This window comes from Opisthocomus hoazin, chromosome 22 (genome assembly GCF_030867145.1).
Source record: "Opisthocomus hoazin isolate bOpiHoa1 chromosome 22, bOpiHoa1.hap1, whole genome shotgun sequence".
Lineage (NCBI taxonomy): Eukaryota > Metazoa > Chordata > Aves > Opisthocomiformes > Opisthocomidae > Opisthocomus > Opisthocomus hoazin.
In genome coordinates this window covers 4,880,011-4,906,681 of record NC_134435.1, presented here as the reverse complement: position 1 = coordinate 4,906,681, position 26,671 = coordinate 4,880,011, and the positions used below count along the sequence as shown (strand labels likewise).

The window sequence follows — 26,671 nt, the reverse complement described above, 5'->3', positions numbered from 1 at the left end:
GTTGGAACATGTCCACAGTGGGGAGAAGTGAGAGCAAAGAGACGTTCTCAAATATTTCGGCGCAAACAGACCCTTGTTAAAGCTTCTCTTTTTTTATACACCATGTGGTGCACGAAGCAAACAAACAATTTCCCTGCTTAGCCTGACAGAGCAAACCCCGCAGCAGTCACCGCTTTGGCTTTGTGAGCTCCTGACGCGGACAGGAGCCCAGCAGCTCCCAGCCAGTGAACCCTCTTCGCACTCCTCCTAAGCGAGAGGAGACAACGCTGTGCTTAAAAGCAGGCCAGTATTTACTTCGCCACAGACACTCTCACCAGCACATTCGCACTCGTATCAAGAAACCAGAGCCACCAGTAACAACTCTTATCCCTCCCAAAGGGCTTTCGCCATAGCAGGGTGGAAATGCTGAGACAGAACCGAGCTGTGGCACCCGCCCTGCTGCTGGATTTCTGATTGTCAGTCTCTTTTGCATAACATTTTGCTTTTAGTCAGTCTCATTTGCAAGAGATTGCAACTAATTCCCTTCGGATGAGGTCACTCCGAGACAGCTTGTGCTTACTTCCTTGGAAAAGACCTGGGGCAGCAAATTAGCTCACTGGGCTTTCAGACCTAGATAGGGAACTCACCGGAGCGCTGGCAGGGAAAATGGCTATTCCTGTTGAGATTCAGCCTTCAGTTCTATATAACATTATTTGCAATGGCTTCGTAGTTGAAACAGTTTCATATATAAATGCAGACATGTGTATATATATATATATGACTTCCTATATTTGACTTCTAATGATACCATTAATAACAATAAAAATAAAAAAGGCAATTCAGATCCCATGTAATATATATGTGTGACTAAATGACTTTTTGCTTAACACACAGGCTACTGATTATTTTTTTTTACTTATGAAGTAATGAACCATCAAGTAGTATTTTTTTCTTTTCTTCTTTTATGATGATTCAGTATTTTCACTTAAAATATTTTCACTCAAAAATGAGAATCATTAGCCAGAACTCAGCTTTCCTATGAGACTCTATCAAGTGGTTATTAGTTTTGCAGCAGTTAAGGTGTTGGAAAGCACTACATGTTTAGAAAAGGATTAGTTGCACCTTAGCTTTTTCTCAGAAAGCATCACATATAAAATCTCCTCGTTAAGAAATGTCTTTCTTACGTATTTCTGAGGACATAGCAGGAACCAATTAATCTGCTATAATTCCATTAACAGGACAACTCACCAGTCTTCTCTGTCTTGTGTTTTGAACTTTCAGGTCCTGGCAGGCAGGGGCAGGGCCCTTCGCATCGAGCTGTGATGGTTTTGCCAGAAGTGCACGCATGAAATTCCAACTTGCACTAGAATAATGAAAAAACACAAGAATACATTTTGAATTAGGACAAGATATAAAAGCAGCAGCTGTGGATTAAATGAGAAATTGCATTTAGCAGTAATGGCATTGGACAGATTGCAAAACTTCAGTCTCTATTGAAAATGCCATTGTTTTTATTATCTCACATAACAGCAATAACAGCTACTTCCTACGCAGTTTTGCACGGCACTTCTAAATGTGCCTCATAAATGTTGTTGTTTTTCCCTGCTTAAATATATGGAATCTGCAGCTTAGAAAGTTGAAACAATTTCTTCCAGGTCACCTAAAAGATCAGTGGCAAAGCTGAGAAGGAAAAACAAACCTCCAGGATCCCATGTGTTTCTTCTGCTGCATTACTGGGTTTCAGGTGTGAAATCATGCTATCTATCACCTGTTACCACTACTGATTTATTGCTTTGGTCTTCTGAGGAGCTGGGAGCTCTCAACTTCCACTGCAAGCAATGGGCTTGGTCTGAATAACATCCATGAAGAGACATCAATCCCCACAACAGTGAGAACTGAAAGGAATCAGCCCAGCTGATGAGACTGGTCCTTCAACATGTCAGCTGCTCTTAATGAGGAGGAAGTTTAAAACAACTCCTACCAAGAACTAAAAATTGCCTTAACAGTTAACAGCACCATGCCTAAAAATAGCCATTCATCAAGCAATCAACTTCAGAAACACAACAACATTGTAAAACTGAAGAGTGAAGATTAAACTATAAGCAGTACAGTATAGTTCCCTGTATCAGCATATTGTTACTTGTTCCTTTCCCTTCCCTAAAACCACAGCAGATGGGATTTACTGCACCTCTTGACGATCACCACATTCAGACCACTCAGGACAGCAGGACATGTGCAGTATTGGACGAATAAGACAACTCAGGAGAATTAATATTGCAAAAGCGCGCTGGTTAAAAAGCTCTGATTTATAACATACTGACTATTCATAGCCTCCGCTGTTTGCCTTGCATGGATTTTAGTGCTGACTTTCCTCTAAGAGCTTTGTGCCCGATAGTTGTCCTCTCTGCAGTCACCACCCCAAGGCTATTTTCCCCAGACCGTGCCCAGCAGCGCGGTCGCTGGAGACTGGACTGATGTACTCATGAAACAGAGTAAAAGAAAACAGCACACAGAAGGAGGAACAAAACGCACGAGGCGTTCTCTTTGGCTTGATAGCTCATGAACTGAATTCAGTCCCGCTTTTTGTCTTCTTCAAGCACTGATTTTACCAGACCACAATCTGAAGGCTTTTAATGCCAAAGGGTGTCTTGCCTGCAGCGCTGAGGCTCTGGCACTCCTCCCTGCAGAGCCTGTCTCCTGCCAGGGGAAACTGCAAATGCTGGGCTGTAAAATCCCTTTGATAAGTCTGAGTTTTATTACAGATTAATTCTTTTTCATTTAAAAGTAGGGCCAGCACACTTACACAGTGTGACACAATGTGTTTTGAAACGTGCAGCTTTTCTGAAGGACGCAAACCATCAGACCATGGTGTTACCCAATGAAGATGCAGTGGGCAACTGGAGCTCATCTAGCGACAGCCACCGACAAAAATCACAGCATCATCTTCCGTTATTTTGGTGCAGGGGAAGCCAAGAGAACAGAACAGGGTGTTGTTAGAAGATAAATGCCTCCTGCTTTGAAAGTACTGCAAATATCTTGGCTTTGCCTCTGTTTGTTTTTGCTAAAAGGGCTCATCTTTGCCCAGGCTTTTATCTAGCAGCAGGAGATCATTACCCTGTCCCTACATCCTATCCTGTCGACATTATCTTCCAGCCATTCTGAACTTCAGCGCACGGTGGCTGAATGCTCTGTGCGATGTTCTACCCTTCTGATTCAGAAAATGCACGGCCACACAGAAACGCGTGCAAGCTTACCTTGTGTTGTACACTAATTTCTTGCAAGACTGAAGGGAATATAAGTACTAATTTTTCATCTGTTTGCTCCATAAATACACTTGCTTAATCTATGCTGTCTGGACAGAACACAAACACAAGGCAAAGTGCATCAGCAGGAGCCCCCGAGAAGAGGAGAAAGGAGAACACTCGCTGGGTCCTGAAGGCAACGGCTCTTTCTGCAGCATATTCTGATCGTCAATCTGTTCTTGAGAACACAGGCAGAAATCTCTCTCCCGCAGCTGGAGTTGATCATTTAATCCCTTACAGAACATCATTAGTTACATATTTTATTATGCATAATAAATGTAAATTATGTATCTAAGCATTAGCAATTATACTTCAAATACCACCTTTAAGATGGTAAGGCCTACTTCAAGCCCGTAATTACGTGCAGTTAAGAAAGAGCTTTATACTTAGAAACAGCAAGGCAAGTTATTCCTCAGCTTTCCTTATCATTGATAAAAATGACAACCAAAAAGCTCAAAGTAAACCAAAAAAGAAACTGCTTAAAAAATTATCTGAATGCAGAAGACAAGATGGAGAGCTAAACTTGAAGATCACAATGGTGCAGTCAAATGCAAGTAAATTTACACCTATGATTAACCAGCCTACTAGTCTGGGGTGTTGGTTTGTACACATATTCATAGAAACGGGGTGGCAGCTTGATGTTGGGGGAGGAAGGTGAAAGAACTCCATCATTTTAAATATTAAATTAGGATAATAATGATTACTCTTCAACACCTGTCATATGTAGCCATTTTTTGCTTCCCTAAAGAAAAACATGGAGATATCATACTTTCCACGTAATGGTGTGCTTACTCACTAGAATAACCCATGAGTAGCTCAACTTTAGATTGAATGACATTGCCTAAGCCCCACTACATGATACTCAGAAGCAGAGTGGCCACAGAGTATCTCTTGTGGAGTAATACAGAAGTTTTTGGACTACTCTGCGACCGGATCTACAATCTAGAAGGAGCTTGCTGGCTTCCCCCAAACCATGGATGCCACATTTCTATTATTGTGGAGAAAACCCAAATGCCCTCTTTTCTTTTGCCATCCTCATTGCCTTTGCATGTGAAAATACAAAGATACACAGTACAGGACAAAACATATTAAACGAGGGGATGATCTCAACCTATCCGTCTTTAACACCAAAAGGACTTTACAATTTTTGCAGACACGAGCCGTGAAGCTCCTTCCAGTGATTCTACATGGGACTCACTGGGAGCAGTCCCACAGTTTGGGGCTGGTCCCTCTGATTTGGGGGAACCCATCTCACCGGTGGTATGACTGGATATGCCTGGACTCTCTGCTGAGCTCTCCTCTTAGTGCAGCTCCCAGGGTGCTGCCAAGCTTCATGTTTCTCTGCTGCCTCCCTGGTGTTTGAACTGCATTTGTTTACTACGAACCCCAAGGCCCGCATAAACATCTCTAAACTATTTTACTGCAAATGGAAAAGCAGCTCTGTTATTTGTTGCTAAATGTATATGGAGATCAATAAAATATATGAGGGGAGAAACGGTTGAACATATTCATGGAAAATTCATAAATTAATTTATTCAACTAAGATGTAGGAAATTATTGCAGACTGTGTTTTGGCTAAAGTGTTCCCCTGAGAATCCACTACTCGTATAATGATTCCCTCTTTATTGTCAGTGAATCTACAGCAATGTGTTTTGCATAAGCATTCACATTTGAAGGAGGAAGGAAATAGCTACATAAAGTTTATTCCCAGCTATTTTATTCTTGTCTGTCAGTCTCCAGCCTGTAGTCCCTGCTGGAGAATCTAGGTATTTTTTTAATGATGTAATAAAACAGCATAAGTCTGTTTTTATACTGGCTTTCAACTTTTGGCAGCCAGGTTTTGATCTAACCTGCACATCAGTAATATTTTTGAATAAGTTACCGTGAACTTTTACACAGGGGTGTGTATTTGACTAACGAATGTCTGCGCGGACACCTTTCACTCGGAACGCAGATGTAACTGAGAACCTGCTGCAGGTGCCCTGACGGGCTGGGCCATACTACGTGCCTAAGGTTGCTCCCAGTCATAGTGCCACAGAGAGGACAGACAGCCGGAGCGCTCCGTACAGGCTCAGCATCCTGGGCGATCTCCCGGCCTCGACAGCAGACACCAGGGAAGGGGACAAGGGGAGAGCATGCTTTGCCCAGGGTTCTGCACAGGGGAGGCTCTCTGAGACCCTGCTTTGCTCTTAATGCATAAAATTCTTAATACAAAACCTATCATGTAAAATTTCTTGCAGTTATGCTGCTAAAGAAGAAAATGTAAGCTTCCAAACTTTTACTGCTTCTGCCACTAATTGAAATATGAATTAAAAAGGAGAGAAGCATACTTTTGTTGGTGGGAATATGTAGGAATTAGCAGACAATAGACACGATGAAGATAAACAACCATGAAGTCTCTTTCTCAAAAGACTAAAGATGGAAATAGGAGGTTGAATTTTATAGTATACTAATTAAAATGTATGTTAAAAACCTAAAATATTACATCTTATAAATAGCAGTGGCTCTAAAACTCTGTTGTTGAACAGTGCTCTCGCCTGGAAGACACTGCATCTTCTTTAGCGCCCTGCAGCTTTTTACATTTCCACTGAGAATTATTTCAGTGCAGTGTTTGTTTTATGGTGCATTTTTTGTTCACTCAAAATATGTCTCTTCTAAACTTCAGATACAAATAACAAAAGCTCATTATTTTCTAACTTATCTTTTACTCAGTACCTGCCATCGGCACAAGCTAAAACTTCCTGAAATTACAACCTATATATTTTTTAGTCCAGATTTTCTTTATACCAGTAGTTTTTCATACCTATGTGTCTTAGCAGATAATTAGAATCCATTGGAATTCAGACATCCAGTTGAGAGGTGTTGTTTGTTTACATGCTTTAGAGCAGTGCTTGCCATTGCTTCCTTAGCTAGGACTCTTATCAGTATTTTCTTTATAAGCCACTGCTTCCAGTTTTCATCAGATTGAAAAAAATTACTATATTTGGAACACCCTCAGTCCGAGAGACGTTTTTCCTTTTTTTTTTTTTTTTTTTTAACTTGGCACAATAAAAAAAGGTTCAATATCTTTTCTTCAAATCCCAAAAAGAAATGTCATATGGTGCTCTCCCATTGCATCCTGCTGAACACGTACATTAAAAAGTTTTAATGGGAATTCTTCCTCCGGGCGCATGCTCGCTGTTCCTTCTGCTCTCAGGGCAAGCTCCCTGCAGCGGAGCTGCCTGTCCTGCAGACATTCTGCTCCTAGGTGGGACTGGCTTGTGTCCTTGCGATAAAAATAAAGGAGAGGCTGGGGAAAAAAACCAAACCCAATTTGTTTTCTGTTACAATAGCTACCAGGCGAACACAGAGCACTGCACCTTTGCAGTAAAAGCTCTGCAAAGATAGCTGGAAAACTTGGAGTTCTAATTAGGAGCTCTGCTCTCCTTATGAGAATACATAGCTGCTGCTGATACTAATAGGAGTTATGCATGCATATCAGCAGTGGAATAAAGTCTAATTAACACAAACAATCTATTGTGCAAATACATACTGAGCCATTTTTAAAATGTGTGCTAGCTATAGCCTTGAATATAGCGGATTTGCTCAGAAATTCCCGTTTCTGCAAGAAATGACACAAAGGATGTTATGGGTATCTCAGGTAAACAACAAATATTTGAGAACATCTCTCACTGGTTTATAATGTGCTAGAAAAAGAGTATCTTCCAGGCATGGGGTCAAGAAGAAAAGAGACCCAGGTTCCAAGGTGCTGATACTAAACAGGCTGAACAGATGCACACAGCTGAAGGCAGTAATGCCCAACGGCCTCATGCAGCCAAGCTCCCAGGACCACAAATCGCTCCACGCTCCGCAGCCCTGCCCTCTGCAATCCCGGGGCTCTAATGAGGGAGAGCTGCAGGACTTTGCCCTCAGGGTAAAATTAACCACGGGGCGGAGGGAAAGCATGAGACCCGGGGAATCTTTAAATATCACTCTTGAAGTCAGGAGGTCACATCATTAATCTTGCCAACCGCAGGTGCTCCAAGCACATGGCTCGGGTCCCTAAAATTATGCTTGTGGATTCTAAGGTCTTAAAATGTAACAACACTTTAAAAAAAAAAAAAAAATCAGCTGCATTTTTGTTTTTAATTAGGTCCCAGCCATATGCAATCCGTAAGTTACATGTTTTTGACTCTTAGACCATAAGTTTAAGCGACTGACTACCAGCTCCAGAGCAACTGGAAGGACAGAAGGTTCATCTTCCAGGAAGAGACAATCGGTCACTGGCCTGGGCTCCAGAAAAAAGTGAGTTGAGTTGCAAGAGACAGCTACCACGCAATTCAGAATGGCATTAATTGCATATTTTGTTGCCCTGCACTATAATTAGAACTGTGCACACCTCTCTAAAAATAGGTTTCAACTTCTCAGCGGGGAAGAGCAGAAGGGGCTCCTTGTTTTCATCAAAGAGTTGTTTCAGAAAACAAAGAGCCTGACTGCCTATACGAGGAAAGTCAGCAGAAGGTTCATGCCTCTTCCTTGCCTTCAAATTAGTGCATGAGAGATCCTTAAAGCAGACTCCGTGACCATGGGGTACAAGCCCTATACACAGCAGCCAGGAGAAGGGGAAGGAAAGGAGCGGGGCAGAGCCGGGGCAGGCACGGCAACGGGATGGCACCTGGAAGCACTCCCTGAGCCATGACTCCGGAGCAAAGCACCCAGCCACACTGCAGACAGAACACGGGGGCAAACTCAGCTCTGTTCCTAAGTGTTCTGGCATTAGTTTGCTTCTCAAGGACTACTTAGTTGATTTTTCATAATTGTTATTGGATTCAAAGCAGACAAAAGCTTTGCATTTAAATGTTACCCTGCTGGTTAAAACTACCCAAAGCAGAAAGGACTACAGACTTAAAAAGAAAAAAAACAAAAAAGAAAGAAAGAAAAAAAAGAGCCATTTCCCAGGCTGACTAATGTCTGAAGACTTAGTAGGGTGACTGCTCGTAGGCACATTGAACCATTTCAGTGTTTGAGTGGCAGGGCTTCAAACCAAGGAAATTATCATGTACTTGTGCTACTGCAAACTGCCCTTACGGACAGAGCAAAATCAGCTCATTTGGGGACTTCTGGACAGACCACTGAAGGACAAAAATCTTTTTTAATACACAACAAATTGCCCTGAGAAATATCTGGCAATCAGGTCAATGCGAAGCAGGAATTTTTTAAAAAATGCAGTTAATTGCATCAGCTAGATGATACGGCATACAAGGTCACAGCACTGGATACAGGAGGCGGAGGACATTCAAGGGGCCATTTATTAACGCAATGTAACAATGAGAACAAATGGTTCCCATTTCGGGAACAAACAAGAACACAGTTCTAGGCATCGAAATCTAGCATGTCATAAAGAAATTCAATTTGTTTTCAGAAGAAATTTAGATGCCAGTTCTGGAAACACCTAGGGCAAGGCGGGGGGGGCATTGCTCAGTTAGTTTATCATCTTGTAAGGAATTCAGGAGCTTACTGGAGCACCAGGGGCCAAGCAGGGCTGGAATTTGACACAGAAGAGTCAATCTGTAAGTGGAAACGTTTGTGCAATGCTGATTTCGACTTCTCTTTCACTGGCTGAAGTGACAAGTTAAAAGGCAAATGAAGACAAAGCACTTCTGACACTATGAATGTGTCCTGGTTTCGGCTGGGATAGGGTTAATTTTCATCCCAGTAGCTGTATGCAAAACAAGCAATACACAATACAATTCTTTCTCACTGCCCAATGAACGATTTGCAGCCAGTCCCCAAACAGCGATCGTGGAACTCAGAGATTTCATGAGTCTCCCAAAAAAGTTTGAACTGATGGAAAAAAAAAGAGTTGAACTCCTGGAAAAGAGAGGAACTCCCAGAAAAAGAAGGATTCCTGGCCAACCCCCATTCATAAACTGAGCACGATGTCTATGGTATGGAACATTCCTGTTGTCCAGCTTGGGCGAGCTGCCTGGCTGTGCTCCCTCCCAGCTCCTGCACACTCGCTCCTTCGCTGAGCATGGGAAACTAGAAGTCGCCCTTAATTTCATAGCAATGACTAAAACCATCAGTGCTATTAACATTCTTCTTGCACTAAACCTAAAATGCAGCAGCTACTGGGAGGCAAATTAACTCTATTCCAGCCAAAATCAGGTCACAGGGTCACGCTGTGCCAGCGGGTTCCTTGTCCACGGATGCAGGAGCTGAGGTGCCAAGGAGATGATGCCAAGCTGCCCATCCCAGGGGCAGCTCCAGCCCGCAGGCAGCGCAGCAGCTCTCCCCTGAGCCTCATCCCGTGCGCAGGGACTCGCTGCTGCAGCTCGGCACTACCCTGGGGCTCTCTGCAAGGATACTTCATCGCGTGGCATAATCACGCACTACGCCTGGTAACTACTGCTATGAACGGCCTTTGCGGATGCTAATTCTCTAGTCAGAAATATTTGCAGGATCAGAATCCAAATGCAAGAGGCAGCAATGCTGGCTTATTTTAAAAAAATTAAACATGTATCTTGTAGCCCACACTCTATATTCACACACAAAAGCATTTCCTGTTGCTAAAATTCTGCTCCTTTTCCCTCCTGTAGAATTTGCATGATAGCTCAGCTAATGATGACCATTTTCTAGCTGCGCATGGGAGTTCTTGCTTTCCAGTACACTAGTCTGCCACGTCCCAAGATGTGGACTTTAAAAATCACTTTCCTACTGTATTTGTTTTCTTTCATTTCTATGTATATTATATCGCCTTTGCCTCTACAAAATCATTCTCTATTCTAACTCTTCATAATTATGAGCTGAGAGTTCACAGCTAATAGCGTTATTCGAAGTGGAAAGAAGCTACATAAATTTTTTTTAACAGACCGAAGCCATCTTATTTTAAAAGTAAAGAAAATCACAGGAAAACAACTGGAGATTAGGAACGATCGATGCTGCTCGAAACGTACTTGCCATGTAATTGAGATGCATTCTTGTTCTGCAGCCATTTACTGATCACATGAGAATGACGATTTGTCATTTTTACTTGCTTCAAATTACTAAAGGCAATTTAATTTCTCTCATGGAGACGACACATCAGATAACGTGAACATAATCAAGAGGTAACGATCTGTGGCTCTATGCACATACGGATACTCCAGTTACCAGCTAAACGACTGCCTACATATGGCAGAGGGAAGGCAACGAAAGACGTTCAGATCCCGAGCACGGGGTTTCCACCCAGGCAATGACATTTTAAACAGAGCAATTTGGCTATGCCATACAACTGTTACAATCTAGATTTCAGATGAGGCAATGCTCCATCTACTCATTCTCATATCCATCTGTCTATACCTGGGCAGAAAACCAGCATCTGCTGACCACTATAAAGGGCAGGCATGCTTCCTCCAGGCTTTATGCAATTGGTACAACGGCAATATCTCAGCATCTCAAAAATCTCCCAGCCAACGCTCCTCATCCATCAGTAACTGCAAAGTCACATACCTTCTGTAGGAGAGCTACAGCACATAAAAAACCTACAGCAAGGAGCTGGGTACTGGCATCAGTGAGGGTCCTGTATTTAGGACTGTATTTGCAGTTATTTCAGGTGTCTGACTCATCTGTCAGTATGTTCTTAGGGACAAGTTCCTGCGCACTATGGCTGTACAGGCTGAGCACAGTTCAGAAGTATAGCTTAACCCTCTCTCTGGCATATGTCTTTTTACGAATGAAAGCTGAAGAAAAGTTGCCTCTGCACCTGCTTCACGTCTTGAAACACCGGTGAAATAGTCTATTGAATTTGTTCTCTGCTGCCTATTCCTTCTCTAGCAACCTTGCCACAAACAACAGGGTAACACTTCACCTACCAGGTCGTGTTCATGAAGTTTCGTGCTTCCCAGGGCCTGTGTTCTAAAATTCTTGGGTAGAAGAAGAAAGTATCTGGAAGCATCTCAGAGCACACATGGACAAGGGTCTGGGGAGCTTCCAGGAGAGACCAACAGAAGAGAACAAGGGTCAGACTGGGTGCTGTACTCTGGGCTTCTGAGCTCATACATCCTTAGCTAGCAATGATTTCTTAAAACTCACTGTATCGTTGTTTTAGAATGAGTAAAAAATGGTGAAGGAAAAAAGGACACAGATACTCTGAAAGATCACTCTGGCTTGCTTGACAACTTGGAGGTGCAGTGAGCAGCTGAAGTGTGTATTTTATTACTAAACTCAGTAGTTTACCTGTGCCACCAGTCATACGCCAAACATACAGCCGAGTCCTCAAGTGCCTTGGTAAAAGCAGAAATGTGAGCTTTTATAGCATGCATGCTTGGTTTTCAAATGGCGTGTCATCCTCTTCTAACCAAACTTTGTCTTTCTATGTGAGAAGTGAAGGTCAGTCTGGGTTCTTCTGTTCTCAAATAACGTCACTGATAATAAATTCCAGGAGGCCAATCCTGTAGAATAGAGTTATCTCATTCCTTTTGCATCAAATCTATTGGATTAACAAGTTCAAAGTAGCTTTGCCCAGGTTTCACAGACCATGATGTGGCCTAGGGGCATTCACTCCTTGTTACTGATGTCTGAAACGTACAGCATCAGGTAAACTTTCAGCACTGGAAAGACATGGAGCTGTTGGAGTGGGGCCAGAGGAGGGTCAGGAAAATGATCCAAGGGCTGGAACCCCTCTGCTGTGAGGAAAGGCTTGGAGAGCTGGGACTGCTCAGCCCGGAGAAGAGAAGGCTGTGGGGAGACCTTACAGCAGCCTGCCAGAGAGCTGGAGAGGGGCTTATTGCAAGGGCATGGAGTGATAGGACAAGGGGTAATGGCTTCAAGCTGAAAGATGGCAGATTTAGGTTAGCTGTAAGAAAGAAATTCTTGCCTCTGACGGTGGAGAGGCCCTGGCCCAGGCTGCCCAGAGGAACTGTGGCTGCCCCCTCCCTGGCAGGGCTCAAGGCCAGGCTGGATGGGGCTGGGAGCACCCTGGGCTGGTGGAAGGGGTCCCTGTCCGTGGCAGATGGCTGGAACTGGGTGGTCTGTGAGGTCCCTTCCAACCCAAACCATTCTATGGTTCTGTTCTATCTCAGAGAGAGTTTTTGTCTCTTGTTTCTGGACAGAGCAAATATGAAGTTTAAGTACTAATGCAAAACAAACAGCATTCGGCAGCACCACTGCTCTGGCTACTTTCAGAATAGCAATAAGACTCAAATGCTAAGAATGCCAACATATTTTTTTAATTGACTTCTCAGAATTTTTATTTTGAGAAGAATAAATCAAAACAAAAGCCAGACTGAAAGCCCCAAAGCTAAGAAATGCTGAAACAAAACATTTGGCAGTTACCAGCAAAGATGATCCGGGAATGGATTTTGGAACATAGCAACCAATGAAGAGTAAACTGGCTTAAACTTTGAAGTTAAAGCTTTCAGCAATGCTTCCGATTTCTAAAGACGGCAATAGAAATAATGAAAAATTAAAAAAAAAAAGGAAAAAAACAAACCCCAGGCCTAGTACAGTTCTCAGTGAATGGACTTGCTGTGAAAGACATCCATACAAAGAAAGTAGAATTAGTCTGTTTGCTCAGAAATGAAGTAACCACAGCTAATCCTCTCGCAGTATTATCCTTTTGTGGTCTTTAATAAATCTGCTTTTTCTGGTCTTTAATAAATCTGCTTTAAATTAAAGATGTACCCATGCCAATAAACACCTCCTTTGATGCTTTAAATGGCTCAAATAAGCTGTTTGCTGGTAAAAACTCAAAATAGGAACTCTGAAACTGAAAAAAAATGAGTCATTTTTCTGTGCCAAGAGGCTGGCACCTTTCAGGAAAGGTCAGAGCATGGGTGCATCTGCCCTTGCGTAAAGGGAAGAGATCCTGGAGTAAAAGTCTCTTACAAGCCAGTTACCCAAGCGCAGCTAACTCCCTTGCTTTACAAGCCTTATATCACATCATCTGGATACTGGAACAAGGGATTTTACATCTTCACTGAATGCAGGTGCGGAGCTTGGAACAAGGTAACTAAATTAGTGCAGACGATATATTTATTTAAGCTTGTGTAATTAGTTATGAGTTGGCATAATAAACTCTACGATTTTCTTGTTTCCTCTTACTGTCAAGAGCGTAACTTTCAATGCTTGAACTTTGACAGATGATTCATCATGCAAGTAGAAGAGTTTTCTCCTGTTTTGACTTTGGCTGCAGAAAGGAGGACTTTAAAAATAGTATTAGCTTTACACATAGAACCTACGACAGGCAAGCTGAACTAACAACAACAGTAATCATGTTCTCCTTAGTGCCAAGGTAACTGAGGAGCGTATACAACTGATGGGTTTTTAAGTTCCGACCATCACATGCCAATTTGTTTGATTAGGCAGTCACAACCGGGATTCTGATCAAGTTAGAAAAGGAGCCCTGTGATTACCATCATCAAGATTGGTAGCTTTCCCCAAAAGAAGAAATACTGTATTTGCAATCCTTACTTACTGCTGACTGCTCAAGGGTGTTATCTTGCTCAATGCAAAAGCGTTCATTGCACAGGGCAAATCATCAACCGGCCAGGCAGCTCATGAACAGAAAGCTACTCAGACTTAGTTGCTTTATGCTTTGACCATCCCCTTCCATGGAAATTGCTGCAGCTGTGGAGCGAGGCCTGGGAACTTCTCAGAATTTTCCTTAAATTATATGAATATGCAGATGTCCACAGGTGTCAGTTAAGTGCAAAGAAGCCACTGTCCTGTGGCCCCTTCTCAGCCCTGTGAGGAACTGGAATGGCTCAGCAAGGGTAACAATGGGAGAAAGCCAGGTAGCCACAAAGCACAGCACCCACGCTCATCAGGATGTGGCCAAGACATTTGCTTTCATTTCCACATTTCCCTCTGCCTTTCTCAGCCAAATGACCTTGATGCCACAGCGCCTGAACCAGGCAGATGTGTGAATCCTTCCCCCTTCAAAGTACTCAGAGGGCAGAAGACTCCTATCTCAAACACTTTTGGCAAAATAATTCAGCCCTGTGGGCACCCGCCTCCTAGGTCCTACTGCGGTATGAACTGACAGACCGCAGTCAATATTACTGAAGGGGGGAATTGCTCACAACATTTTTAATTACATTCACTGTAGAACAAATAAATACCTCCGCTTAAGACAAGCTGAATTACAACTTATTCTGGTTCCATGAAGTTTCCACCTCGAGCAGTACATATCATTTCCCTCCTTGCTGCCTTCAGAATTCTCATTAACCTTTCTGTCAAGATTGCGTTAAACATGTCTTGTTAATTCACCATGTTCTCTGAGAAATCTGACACGGAGATGACAAATGCTCATCTTAAAAAAGGACCCCTCTGGTTTAATGAAGTGCCTAACAAGAAACACAAAATTCTAGTTTACAACACAGATTTGATTTCAGCTTTGCTACTTCAGTGAGTTCAACAGCAAGACTATCTGAACAGCTCGAGCATCCATCCTTCAGGGAGCAGAAGAAAAGGTCATGGACCCTGAAGAAATCTAAAGGCTTCAAGAACCTCCTCCAAAGTTGAACCAGTTTTACTATTCTAATATGATATTCTACACCACACATGCCTCCTAAATAAAAATCCTTTACAATTAATATACACTGCTCTTACTCTCACACTTACCATAGGTCAAGGCACTAAATTTCTCAAGAAAGTTTCTAACCTCGTGGGCATTTCTACTGAGAAGTTCTTGCAATCTTGGTGCAACACAAGGCAAGGCATGAACATTTATATTCAGGTAGGTTTTACAAGAGAAATACTGTACATTCTACAAAGACCAGGCAGCTAACAGAGCATTTATTAAGCCTCAGTAAAGATCCCAGAGCAGTTTAATTGACTGGTATTGATGTACTACATCTAGCCTACTAAATATTTTTGGAAAAATATTCAGTAAGACAATTATGCAGTGAAATTACCACTGACATGGCTCCTTTCATCTACAAAGAGAGTGAAAGTCCTGTGTATTTGTAAGAGTATAAATACATACTGCTGCTCAAGCGCAGCCAATTCTGCAGCAGGAAATATCAAATGCTCTGCACCAGCACACAGTATAATGGGTTGTACGAAGGGAGCGATGATATTTAAATCCAGAGAGATGACAAGACCCAATTACCCAGATTAGAGTACTGAACATATTATACTCTAATACAGGGGGCTTTCAAACTTCTGATTATTTACTAGCTCCTAAAATTTCAGTCCACTGCAGCATGACTTCAAGACTTCTGAAAATAGCTTTGCTTTCCTTACATACCTATCTTTACCAAGCAAAGCAGTTCACAGACCCTACAGCAAGCAAAGCAATTCACGGACTTCAGGTCAGATGCCCACAGGCCACCTGGCAGAACCCACTGCTTGCTTAAAAACACAGATCAACCATCACAGCAATTCTTCTACAGAAACTCATCGGTTCAGATTACAAAACTGGTTCTTAGTAAGTCTCATGCTTGTACCTGGAGATGCAGTCGTCTTTTATTGACTTTGCTTCGTATTAGTGGTACTACATCCAACAATGAAAATCAAACTGCTCTCTTTTAGCAAAAGGAATGGTTGGAAACAAATAATTTCAAGTTGGAAAAGCCTATGAGCAACAATTTCTGTAAAAAAACTCCAAACCCTTATAACGGAATGCTGCAGTTTTTTAGAAAAGTAAAATATTTTTTTTAATTTAACTCCAAGACTCCAGAAGTTTAGAAGTGTTTTCCTGCAATGAGATGTACATAAATACCAAATACATAAATACCTCACAAATACTAGCAGACCCTTTGAACTGGAAAATGTCACCTTTTCTAACTTCTGTATAATATTACAGGACTGAGCAAAATAGAATACTAGAAAGTTTCTGCTGAAGTTTACCCCCACAGAAGCCTAAATATAACTGCAGTTTGAAGTGAAATTTGCATGCTTCAAAAGTCCATGAAAAACGTTGAGAATGTATTTACACTTTTGAAGGGGATTCATCCCATTGGGCTAAGATTAATTTTTTTCTTAAAATATAGATAGTTCAAGGATCAAAAGATTTACCTAGAAAATAAATCAGTATTTTTCAAATAGTAACAAATAGCCAGTTATGTAATTTTGATACTTGAACTGTTTTAATCACCAACAGATTTATTTTTGTATTTTTTTGTGACTCCCTTTGTAATTCTATGGAGTAGCTTTTTCAACACCACAAAGCTCTCATGTTTAATACTGTACATTCTGTTGACCTGCTACTTATTTATTGGTATGTGCACTTATTCCCAATTTACCATTTATGCAACGAATTGAGGCATCTTTGCCCAAGTCCTGCTTTTACCATCGACACTCCAAGCACAGAGTCAGCCCCTGCTCAGAGGAGAGGCTGGAAAATTGGGTCCTAGAGGTATTATTGGCTCAATACTGCAACATGCCTTGGACAGACACTACGACGTCACCTTTTCTCATCTGGGTTTGGAAAGGCTCTAATCCCTGCAGAATCAATGAGAGTAGGGTTAATCCAGCTGATGACTATTACAGTTCTTCTGCCACATAGTTAACACAGACAGTGACTGACAACAGGTGTTTATAGGGTTGACACTCAAACGGGATTTGATCTGCTCAACCTGCAGACATCTAATGCCTCAAACAGACAATGTTCTCAGGCTGGGTATCTACACGTTTGCCCCACACTTCACAGACCCGTCCTCCTGGTCTTGTAGCACTACCAGTTATCCTTTAAGCTGGTGCTGGAAGGACAGTATTCAGCATTCAAAGATGCAAATGTCATTTTAGCAGTGGTATTTTTCTGTAGAACATTAAGACTGGAGTATTTTGATGGGTGAACATCCTTGAAGATAGAAGGATAAAGCATGACCGACTTTATCTGTTCATTAGTTCACACAACCAATGGGACACCTATGTACATATATTGAAAAAATAGTTGTATTAAAATGCTGAAAATAACGTAAATATTTTAATTGCCACCATTTGGTGCACTGTCTGAAGGTACTATCAGAAGACACTGAATTGTAGAGTCACAGCAGAGTTCATCTTCTTTTGTAGCACCTGCTCCTTTGCCCTGGATAGCACGGTTAGGCTGTCTGAGCCCTCACTTCCCTGGGGAGGCATTTAATAAGCCAGCGAGTACTGGCCTCCATCCCTTGGGAAAGGCATTAGCCCCTTCTCCTTCTGACCACAGCCTGACCAGCCAGATGGACAAAGCCTCACCGCCTGTAAGCATTCTCCTGGTCTCTCAGTTGTCTCATCTCAACAGGGAAGCTTCCCCTCATCAGGGTGCTGAGGAGGGAACATGATCTGGATCAATCTGTTTAAAAATCAAATGAGAACAGGTGAACTGTGCTGTCAGAGCGATGCTGAAGGATGACAGCAGCATGCAGAAGTCAACTGCAGCCCTGTGCACAGGATCACCAAGCAAAACTCTCCCCCAAGCAGTGCACAGGCTGATGGTTGGAAACCCACGGAACATGACCGATTTGCACAACTCCCAGGGTAGAAAAATATTTAATTTAAGAAAGATTAGACTGCCACAATTGCCCCTGACATGAGTGCCTGTCTAGTGAGGCCTTAAGCCTATACTTTGGGCTAGCGCTGTGTTCTAGCCAAGACCTTAAAGATATTCGCAATACAGGCTGTCACCAGCGCTACATTTCCTTGTCTCTCTCTCAGTGTGACTGATTTGTCGAGATCAAGGCTAAATTCATGATCAGCAACAAGGGCACCTAACATGAATTATACAACTGGCTTTCCTTCCTAGCCTCCTGGATACGCAAGGAAAACGCTTTCCCTGCATACATTGTTGCTTTTTATATCCACGCCATATTCTCTGGGTAACGACGCATGACTGCTCAGCTCATCCCACTGTCTCCTCCCCGCTCCCAAAACAAAGATGATGCTCAGTAAAAAGGAGGCATTTGGCTAATAAATATCTAAGCCGGTATTATAAAACGTATTGGTATCATGGCAGAGCGTCTTGCCTGCTGGATAAAATGGAAAAAAAGAGGAGGGGTAGAAACAGTGGTGATTTTCAGAGTGAGTTTAGCATCGAGGAAAGTGGCTGTTTGCTGAGCGCAGCTCTGGAGAGGCAGGGGCTGTGCCTGTGCAGAGCACTCTATCTACGGAGACAGAAGAGCTCTCCAGGGAAGGTAAGGGGGGAAAGAAAGCACAAAACCAAGGGGAGCACCCGGTTAGAGGAAAGAAGGAATAGGAAAGGACCTTTCCTTTCTCTTCACCTTCCCAGAATGATGCATACAGAGATGAAACTAAAGTCCCTGAACAGACAAACAGCGTATCCGGAACGAGCTCATGAAGTCAAAGGATTCGCTTTTTAAATTTCTAACAGTGGTACCCCGGAGCTGGCCAGAAGCAGGGAAATGACTGTCAATACAGAGGAAATACAAGGCCTAGAGAATATCAGATTTTGGGAGGGGGCAAATGAGTCTCTTCACAAACCCCCAAAGGTGTCAAACAGGGGAGCAAGAGACGAACAGTGAGCAGAAAAATCCAGACAGCGCTCTCAGCTCTCGCAGCAGTGAAAGATGATGTCTTGAGCGCATTAACAAAGCAATAAATCCCACAGAGTAATCTGCCACCCTGAAAGCACTTTGTATATTTAGTCTTGAGAGTTTTGGCCCAAGGGAAGAAGATACTGGAGTTTCAGTGTCAGCTCACATCTCAGATTCTCTTCTCAAGGCATCTTTAAGTGGGTCACTCAATTTACTGGTAAACCGCAAGACTTGATACTGAAGTCGCACAGAGCCTTCTCTGAAGAAGAATTGGGTGACAAAATTTTAGACACTGATGGACTGAGTTTCACTCACCATGTCAGTGTAGAGGTAATCAGCGATAATGAAGAAAGCTTTTTTTTCCTAAGCCATTTCTACAGAATCACAGAATCACAGAATAGTAGGGGTTGGAAGGGACCTCTGTGGGTCATCTAGTCCAACCCCAACAGAAGTTTATAAGCTTCACTGCAGTTATTTGGAAATCACCACACTTATTCAAAGCTTTCAAATTCTGTGCTGCCAGGGGTCCCATTCTTCCACTGACAACACTGAAAAGTTTATGATAGTGCATCAAAAGAAAAACCTTAATTAAAAAGGCTTTTGGTTAATGAAAATGGAAATAATGACAAATACTAAATTTTAAATCAATTTTTAGGACAGATAGAAGAAGAAAAGAAGTAACTTTCCAATAACTCACTACTTAGGGAAAAGAAATGCTGTAGTTAAACTAATAGAGTTAACTAATAGAAGTTAAACTAATAGAAGACCAGAATGAATGCGAAGATTTAAGACTGAAATACCAGGAAACTGTTGCTGATGACCATTCAAACAGCCTGTTGCATCAACCTGTAGGGTTGCCACAAGGAGATAAGTGAGTAACTCTTCTCATTTGATTTATCCAACCAATACAATCACTGTTCTTTAGTCACAGAGTAGCCTACAGGTTGCTCGAAAATAATCTCCTACTATTTTCCAGTCTACTCTAATAAAAATATACGGAATCCACAAACAGAAGAAAGTGAGCTGAAATTTAGGTGACAATAATGCCATATTTATCACAGTAGAAATATGAGTCACTCTCACCTGTAAACCTACAAGAGTTTTTCATCCCTTCATTCCTGAATTACAGATATCATATAATCTAAAATCACTTATTATTCATACTTTTCTATTATTGCAGTAATCTCAGAAAGCTGACTAAAAAAACCTAACAAACTTCTTCTCAGGTAGGAGGCTATATTCCAACATCGGAGAGCCGATCTATTCAAACACCCCCGAGGTCACAGCATTACCCACGCAGCGGCGTATCAGGCACTTTTGGAGCCTCAGTTTTTGGCCCCAACCAATGGCCTTCGTGTCCCCAAAATTCTGACCACCTTTCATGCTAATTGCTCGGAGCTAATTAAACAACAGCAAACAACATTTCGTTATTCTATTTTTTTGATGCTGCGAGCCTTTAGCACAGATGGAAGCTGTTTGCTGCAGACTGAATTCAGATATGTCTTCTGCTTAATCCTAACCTGTAGTCACAGCCATCAACTTCTATATAACTCATTTTATTAACCTAATATTTATCTAATATTTCACTGTATTTGATGGCAAAAGCTACCTCTGTGTATGACGATATGAGCTCATAACATCCTTGCTTCATAAAGGCATTCTGAATTATTCTTTACAGGCCCTACTGCCATTTTCCAAGGAATAGCTTCTTTTTATAGACTCTATATGGTCCTAAGAAACCGGTAAGTGAACACAATAACAGTTAACTGCCCTCAACCTGCAGCCCCTATCTTTTGGCATCAGTAGGAACACTTAGAGCTGCAACACTGGATTCAGTATCTCCTGTAAGTAAAATTACTGCTGAAAAGAAAGTAGACAAACAACTTTGGAGACTGAAGTGTCCCCATCTAACCCCTGCGTTGAGCACTAGCACCTACAGGGTAGCTTTATCAAAAGCACTGATATCCTATCAAAGCTGAACAAAACTGGCCTGTGCAAACCCAAAAGGCTGCTTGTGCCTTCCCTCGGGGAAGGGCGCGGAGTGTCACCCCACCTCTGCTGCGCGGATGAAACGGCAGTCTCGGCATCTGGCTAGGGTAACTGACTGAAGTCTGCTCAATTAATTACACTGGCAACTTGCAGCAGGTAAAACTAACTTCCCCCTGAAAGTACACTGCCTGCAGGCATTAGCGTTGACATATCCCATCCATCACACAGTGGTGGGTCCTACAGGAGCACAAACCTTCACTGTATTTTCTGTTTAGCCCATATTCATGTTTAGGTTGACCATGTTCTTTGCCTCCCAGTGTCTTCTCCCAGGGAAGCTGTCTTACGGTAGGTAAAAGGTATGTCAGAGAGCCTGCAGGTGATGAAACTCACAGGCTGGAAATAAAGGATGGGGAATATCAGGTAAGTGTTCAAACTAAACAGCACAAGATTTAGAACAGGCTTTTAGATTTAAGGAAAAGTGTAGTCTTTAAATTACTGCTCTGGAATTTACTGGCTTAAAAATGAAAGACCTTATGGCATCCCATCAAAGAGTTATATAACTCAAAAGGGTTTTCTCTGCTCAGTGTTGGCTGTGCAAGATATATTTAAGTAATAAATCACGCTTCTGATACTAACCCTCCTATACATGCTTTATGATGACAGATTTTAGTTTTGAAAGTACTGAGAGGTCTCTGTACAGGCTAGCATTCCTCCTCCATTTTTCCTACAGAGGCTGTTGCTGGTTATTTTCTACTGTTTATTTGTTCGTTTGAACTGGAAGGCTTTTGATCCCAACTTCAGCACAGTTTGGTCATGATGCGCATCCTACGGTTCCCGGTTTGCCTTCCAACACAAACCAGACCATGCTCCAGCCTAGTGCAGTGCATCAGCTGAAAGAGCCTTTCATTTCAGTCTCCCTGCAATTTAAATTGGCTACATACGATCTGCAAATACCACCAATCTTCAAGCTTCACACTGTATCTTACAGCATTTAGCCCCCCCTGGGTGGCAGGTGCCTCTGACATCCCTCTCCGGAGAATGTTAAACACAGAGACGTTAAAATTGGAATTTCTAGCACGTAGCTTTCATTTGCGCGAAAGGCAAGATATTCCTGAAATAACTTGAAAATCTGAAGTTAACAGGGAAAAAGTCCATTAACAAGTTGAAGCCTTGATCTACAGGAGACTTTTAGCACTTAATCTAATTTGTATTTAATAAGACAGGTTTTTTCAAACAGTGCATCCTCAATCCCGGTAAGAACCCCTGCGAATGAAATTAATTTTTTATTTGCTGCAGAGTTCAGTTTTGTATCTTTAGATATTCCGCTTGAAATTCAGATAGTCCTGGTGTTTATTTTGCCTTGTAATGATGTCATTTCCACAGATAATTAATCCCTTTGATTAATTCTATTTGTTATTCAGAGAGGCAGCTACAAGAAGTAATAACAATTTTTGCCACTTTTTGTTTGTGATCTTCCATTTACACCTCTATTACAGTCAGGTCAAAATCAAAGTCACCCACAAAACCAAGAACAGGCTGTTGATTATGACCTGGATCAAGAAGTCTTGAAAGTTGTTGAATCTTAACCAAAAGTTGGCGGTATAGTATACTTTAAGCCACAGCCAAACGTGTCTAAAATTTGAGGATGCCATTGGTTTGACAGGCAAAATAAACGATTATACACTCCTGTTAGGTTTAAAATGTTTTGGGACACAGACAGTTTTCCCGTTTCCTTTTAATATCCTCTTTATTTCACTGGAGGTTCATCTCACTCCCATGCGGGATTGCTGGCTACAAATATGTAAAGATCACCTCCGTCCTTGGATTTACCCTCACCTTTTATCACAGCCACGCTCCAGATGACACCGAAAGACAAGATAGTGTCACAGAGTTGTGACACCAGATGTTACGAGTCTATTCCCAGCCATTGGGGGAGTGCGTAGAAGCCATGTGAGGGATTGTGCTGATCATCTTCTCTGCCTAGTAAGTACTGGTGAAGGTAATGGAGCAAAAATAATGGAAATAGGGATTATGGGAGCAAATCTTTCACGCCCACAAGGGAATTAACTATAGCATCACCTATAGTGTTGTCTATTTTTTTAAATTTGATGAGCAGTACTGTGCATTTCCAGACATACACCCTTGGCAATGCCTCCATTCGAGAGCAGTTTGCCTTTCCATTGTCTCTCTGAAAACATCATCAATTCTACTTTTACCTTAGGTCAATATTAAAACTGAAGTGTTACAATAACCTTCTGTTTGGCAAGGTCATTAGCATTGATTTGTGCAGATACAAATCCTACAGGTTGAGGTAATCTTTTTTTGTTGATAACTTGAGTTTTAAATGTAGGGGTAGGACTAATTTCAGTCTCACGACATGTTAGCAAGACAAAGGGGGAAGATGAAAAGCACCTCAAGGACCACAATTTCACTTTAGTAATAGTCTTGTCCTGTGAAACAACATCGGAAACATTCTTTACCTTTTGTCTTTGGTTCACCTATGTCCAACATTCATATTAAATTGTCTTTCGTACAAGTTGAGATTTTAAAGGAGAATCTTTTATTCGCTATTATTCTCAGTCTTGTGAGCAACAGTGAAACCAGGAAAAGTTGCAAGCGAACAAAATTCCTGATGTTGCAATAACGCTTTGAACTATCCAAGTTAGCTCAGATCACGTTGGTGAAAAATAATCAGAGATCTAAAGCCAACTGAGTTTCCACTGCATTCCGGTGAAGTGGGCTCCATTCTGGGTGTTGTGGAGTCCAGCTGCAGGACAAAGTGTCCACAGACACCTTCACTTGCCACGGGCCCTGCCATGTGCCAACTGTCTGAATGGGAACAAGCTCGGATGTACAGGCACTCTGCTCAGACCCACGCACACGCACTGCTAGGATACGTAAGTGCGGTGCTGCAATACATCAGCAGAACTGTTACACACCCTCGGTCCTCATGTGAGCAAACACTGTAGTACTTCGTGCCAGTCTCGAGTTCACTCAGCAGCCTGCTTCACAGCAAAGCGTCCGGCATCTGCTCGAGCTCAGAGCCTGGGGGTCCTGCCCCGCACCTCAAAGGCAGCTGTACCACGGAGGGAGAGCAACCTGCGCTGCCACAGGGTGCTGCCTGCCGGTCATTTTTTGGAGCTGCTATTGGAAATCCAGATATGGACTCTGAGTCGTCAAATCTGTTGTCTACTTTAAGCATGATGGAGGAAGAGAGCTGCTTCAAATCATTTACAGCCATAATGGAAAGAGGGTTTTTACAGACATCACACTGTGCCATCCTAAGCCAGGGAAATGTGAGAGAGCTGTGGAAGTAATGTGCTTTATCCCACATGAGAGAAGGACACAGCTACTGACTAACTGAAAAAAAAAAACCTAAACCAGATTGCATCTCTCCAGTTAGCTGGGTCAATCTAATACTTCAGTTAGTCCCTAACTGGAACTAGAAAGAACATAAATATAATACGGGGGGGGGGGGGGGGGAGGGAGGGGGGAAATCACTTAAAGCCAAAACAGTACATGGTGGCAGACAAAATGCATTACTTGATGTGATTACATGTCTGTAAGAAAAGAAATTCTATGTCTCAACACAAAATATTAAGACTGCGGGCCAATTTTCAAGAATCCTGTGGTGCATGGCTGCAGACAGACATGCAAGATTAGGACAAAAATATTCCCCTGCTGCTGACTGAGCCCCATCAGCAGTTCCAGTTCACCCCCTGCCCCGAGCTCATGCGGGGGTGGACGTAATCTGCAGAAGACATACAATCAGCCGGGGAGGATCTGCGTGGTGCTGCCATGTATGGCCCCAGGACACGAGCTCTATTTGCAGAGCTCCTGCAGGGTGAGCTCGGTGCGGCTGGGCAGAACCCCAGACCAGAACCGCATGCTACAAGGTTTTCCCGTCTATTCTATCCTACGCAGGAATTGGAAGAGCAAGCTTGAATAACAGTGCCATCTCTCCTCTGAAAGCCTCTGCTTTTCTATTAATAATTTCTTGCATTTTTGAATTCACTCTCATCATGAAATGCAAATGAACACAATGCTATGTCTACACCACTGACTGAAGAAAGCCATCACCATCCTCATTCAGCTGCTGAAGTTTTTAAAGTGTCTTTGCTCTGTCTGTGCTACCTGAGGAAACTTTTCTTTAAAATACATTTCGGCACTCTCTCTCCCCCTCAAATCCCTCATAGAAAAAAAAAAAAGAAGTCTTTTTTCACCTGATAATGCAGGTTACTAAAAGTCTTTTGAGATGTCTGCTCTGTCAATCTGCAGAAATTCATACTGAGATCTCTCAGCCAGCATTACTGAAATCTAAACTAGGAAACTTCTCTTTCTCCTTTATTTCCCTACCTTTTCATCAAGGTCCGCAAGAAAAAGTGAGTACAGCTGGCTAGACCTAAAATGACCCACTTCACCTTCTTTTCTCAGTTTGAACAGGTAACAACAATGGAAGACAAAACTTGCATTAACAAGAAAATATCCTCCGCTGTCACACACTTCGAACAAAATACCATTTTCTTCTAGGGGAAAAAAAAAAAAGTATATTTGCAGCAGAAACTACTTTTACTAGAATTACATTACAGCAAACTAAAGAATGTTTTGACTATGATCCTTTCTCCCTACCTATTTATTTCTACATGCAACACATTAAAATGGGTAAAAGAAGACACCATTGGAGAACAGTGCAAATAATAGGGAAACAAAAATTAATGGGTATAACTACATGGATTTTAAATTCTCTTCTCTACTTCCCTCTATTTATGATGAAAATATCACAGATGATGGGAATGCAACTAGTCGAGCTCTCCATTTCTGTTTTGTGTACTTTTAGCTCTGGGAAGAAAACCCTCAGTGAACTAAAGAACTCTACTTGTATCACCGAACTGCCAGTGACTGGGCACAGTACGTGTAAGTTGTTCTCCAAACAGTCAAACTAAGTCCAATTTCTCTATGAGTTTATATCCCCTACATCTTCCCATTCACACTTTAATATTCTCAGCATTCTTCTTCCTCCTTCCAATAGATTCTATGCCAAGACCATTCATTCCAAACCACCTTCTACACCTTCTGCAGCTGATCACTGCAATGCTCCAAGGTCCTCTCCCACCCAAACTCCCTCCCGCCACTTCCTTTGGTTGGATGGAGTAAAGGCCTTAACGCAGAGTACCTGGAGGTGCAGGGAGGCGGTTAAATGGAGAAAAGGATAGGAATAGCCCTTGAAGCGAAAAGGCAGTCATCTAGAAATGGCCCAGTCCTTATAATACCATGAAAAGGTAATCTGGATGACTTCACATCTCGCAGATTCGGAGGAGATTGTCCCCCCCCTCCACCACTTCACCTTTATTTATTTATTTTTTTTTTTTTAACTACTCCCTATCTGCTCAGGAAGAACTGTCAACTTGCAAGTTATCATTGAGCAGGTTCTCAGCTGATTTCTAGCACAGGGTACGGATATTTTGAGGGCCCAAATAGGTTCTTTTCCGGATTTTGCCTTAGATTCAGTGAAAGTTAAGAGCAGTGGTTTTGATGAAAACACTGTGAGCTCAGACCGACATTTTTCTATAAAATGCTGTCATTGGAAAATACTTGTATCATTCTACCTGCAACAACTATCACAATATCTCCTCAATATTACGAGTATAATATCAATGTGATTTCTTTCCAACACTAACTAAACACATTTAATACGATGCTACTACTTCATGCATGACTATTTAAAACCCAATTTAGTTGTGGATCTATACTACACAGATTTTTTCAAATATAAGAAATGTGCTCACTTGTGCACTTCATGCTACACTGACAACTCATTGAGTAACGTCAGCCCCAAGATGCGTTTTCTAGTTCAATTACACTGTAGGGGCACATTTGAGCATGATGCATAATATAAAGAAGATACACACATAAATCCCATTATTGTTAATGGAAACTATGTGCATTGCACCTCCCACACAC

At 42.1% G+C, this 26,671-nt stretch overlaps 1 protein-coding gene across 1 annotated transcript in view; it reads right to left on the bottom strand.

Annotated features, from left to right (window-relative positions):
- SPOCK1 (SPARC (osteonectin), cwcv and kazal like domains proteoglycan 1) overlaps positions 1–26,671 on the bottom strand; it is a 319,944-nt gene that overhangs the window by 62,586 nt on the left and 230,687 nt on the right. Inside the window, exon 6 of the mRNA XM_075441481.1 lies at positions 1,228–1,342. Coding sequence (XP_075297596.1) covers positions 1,228–1,342 — 115 coding nt within the window. The remainder of the gene's footprint in view (positions 1–1,227; positions 1,343–26,671) is intronic.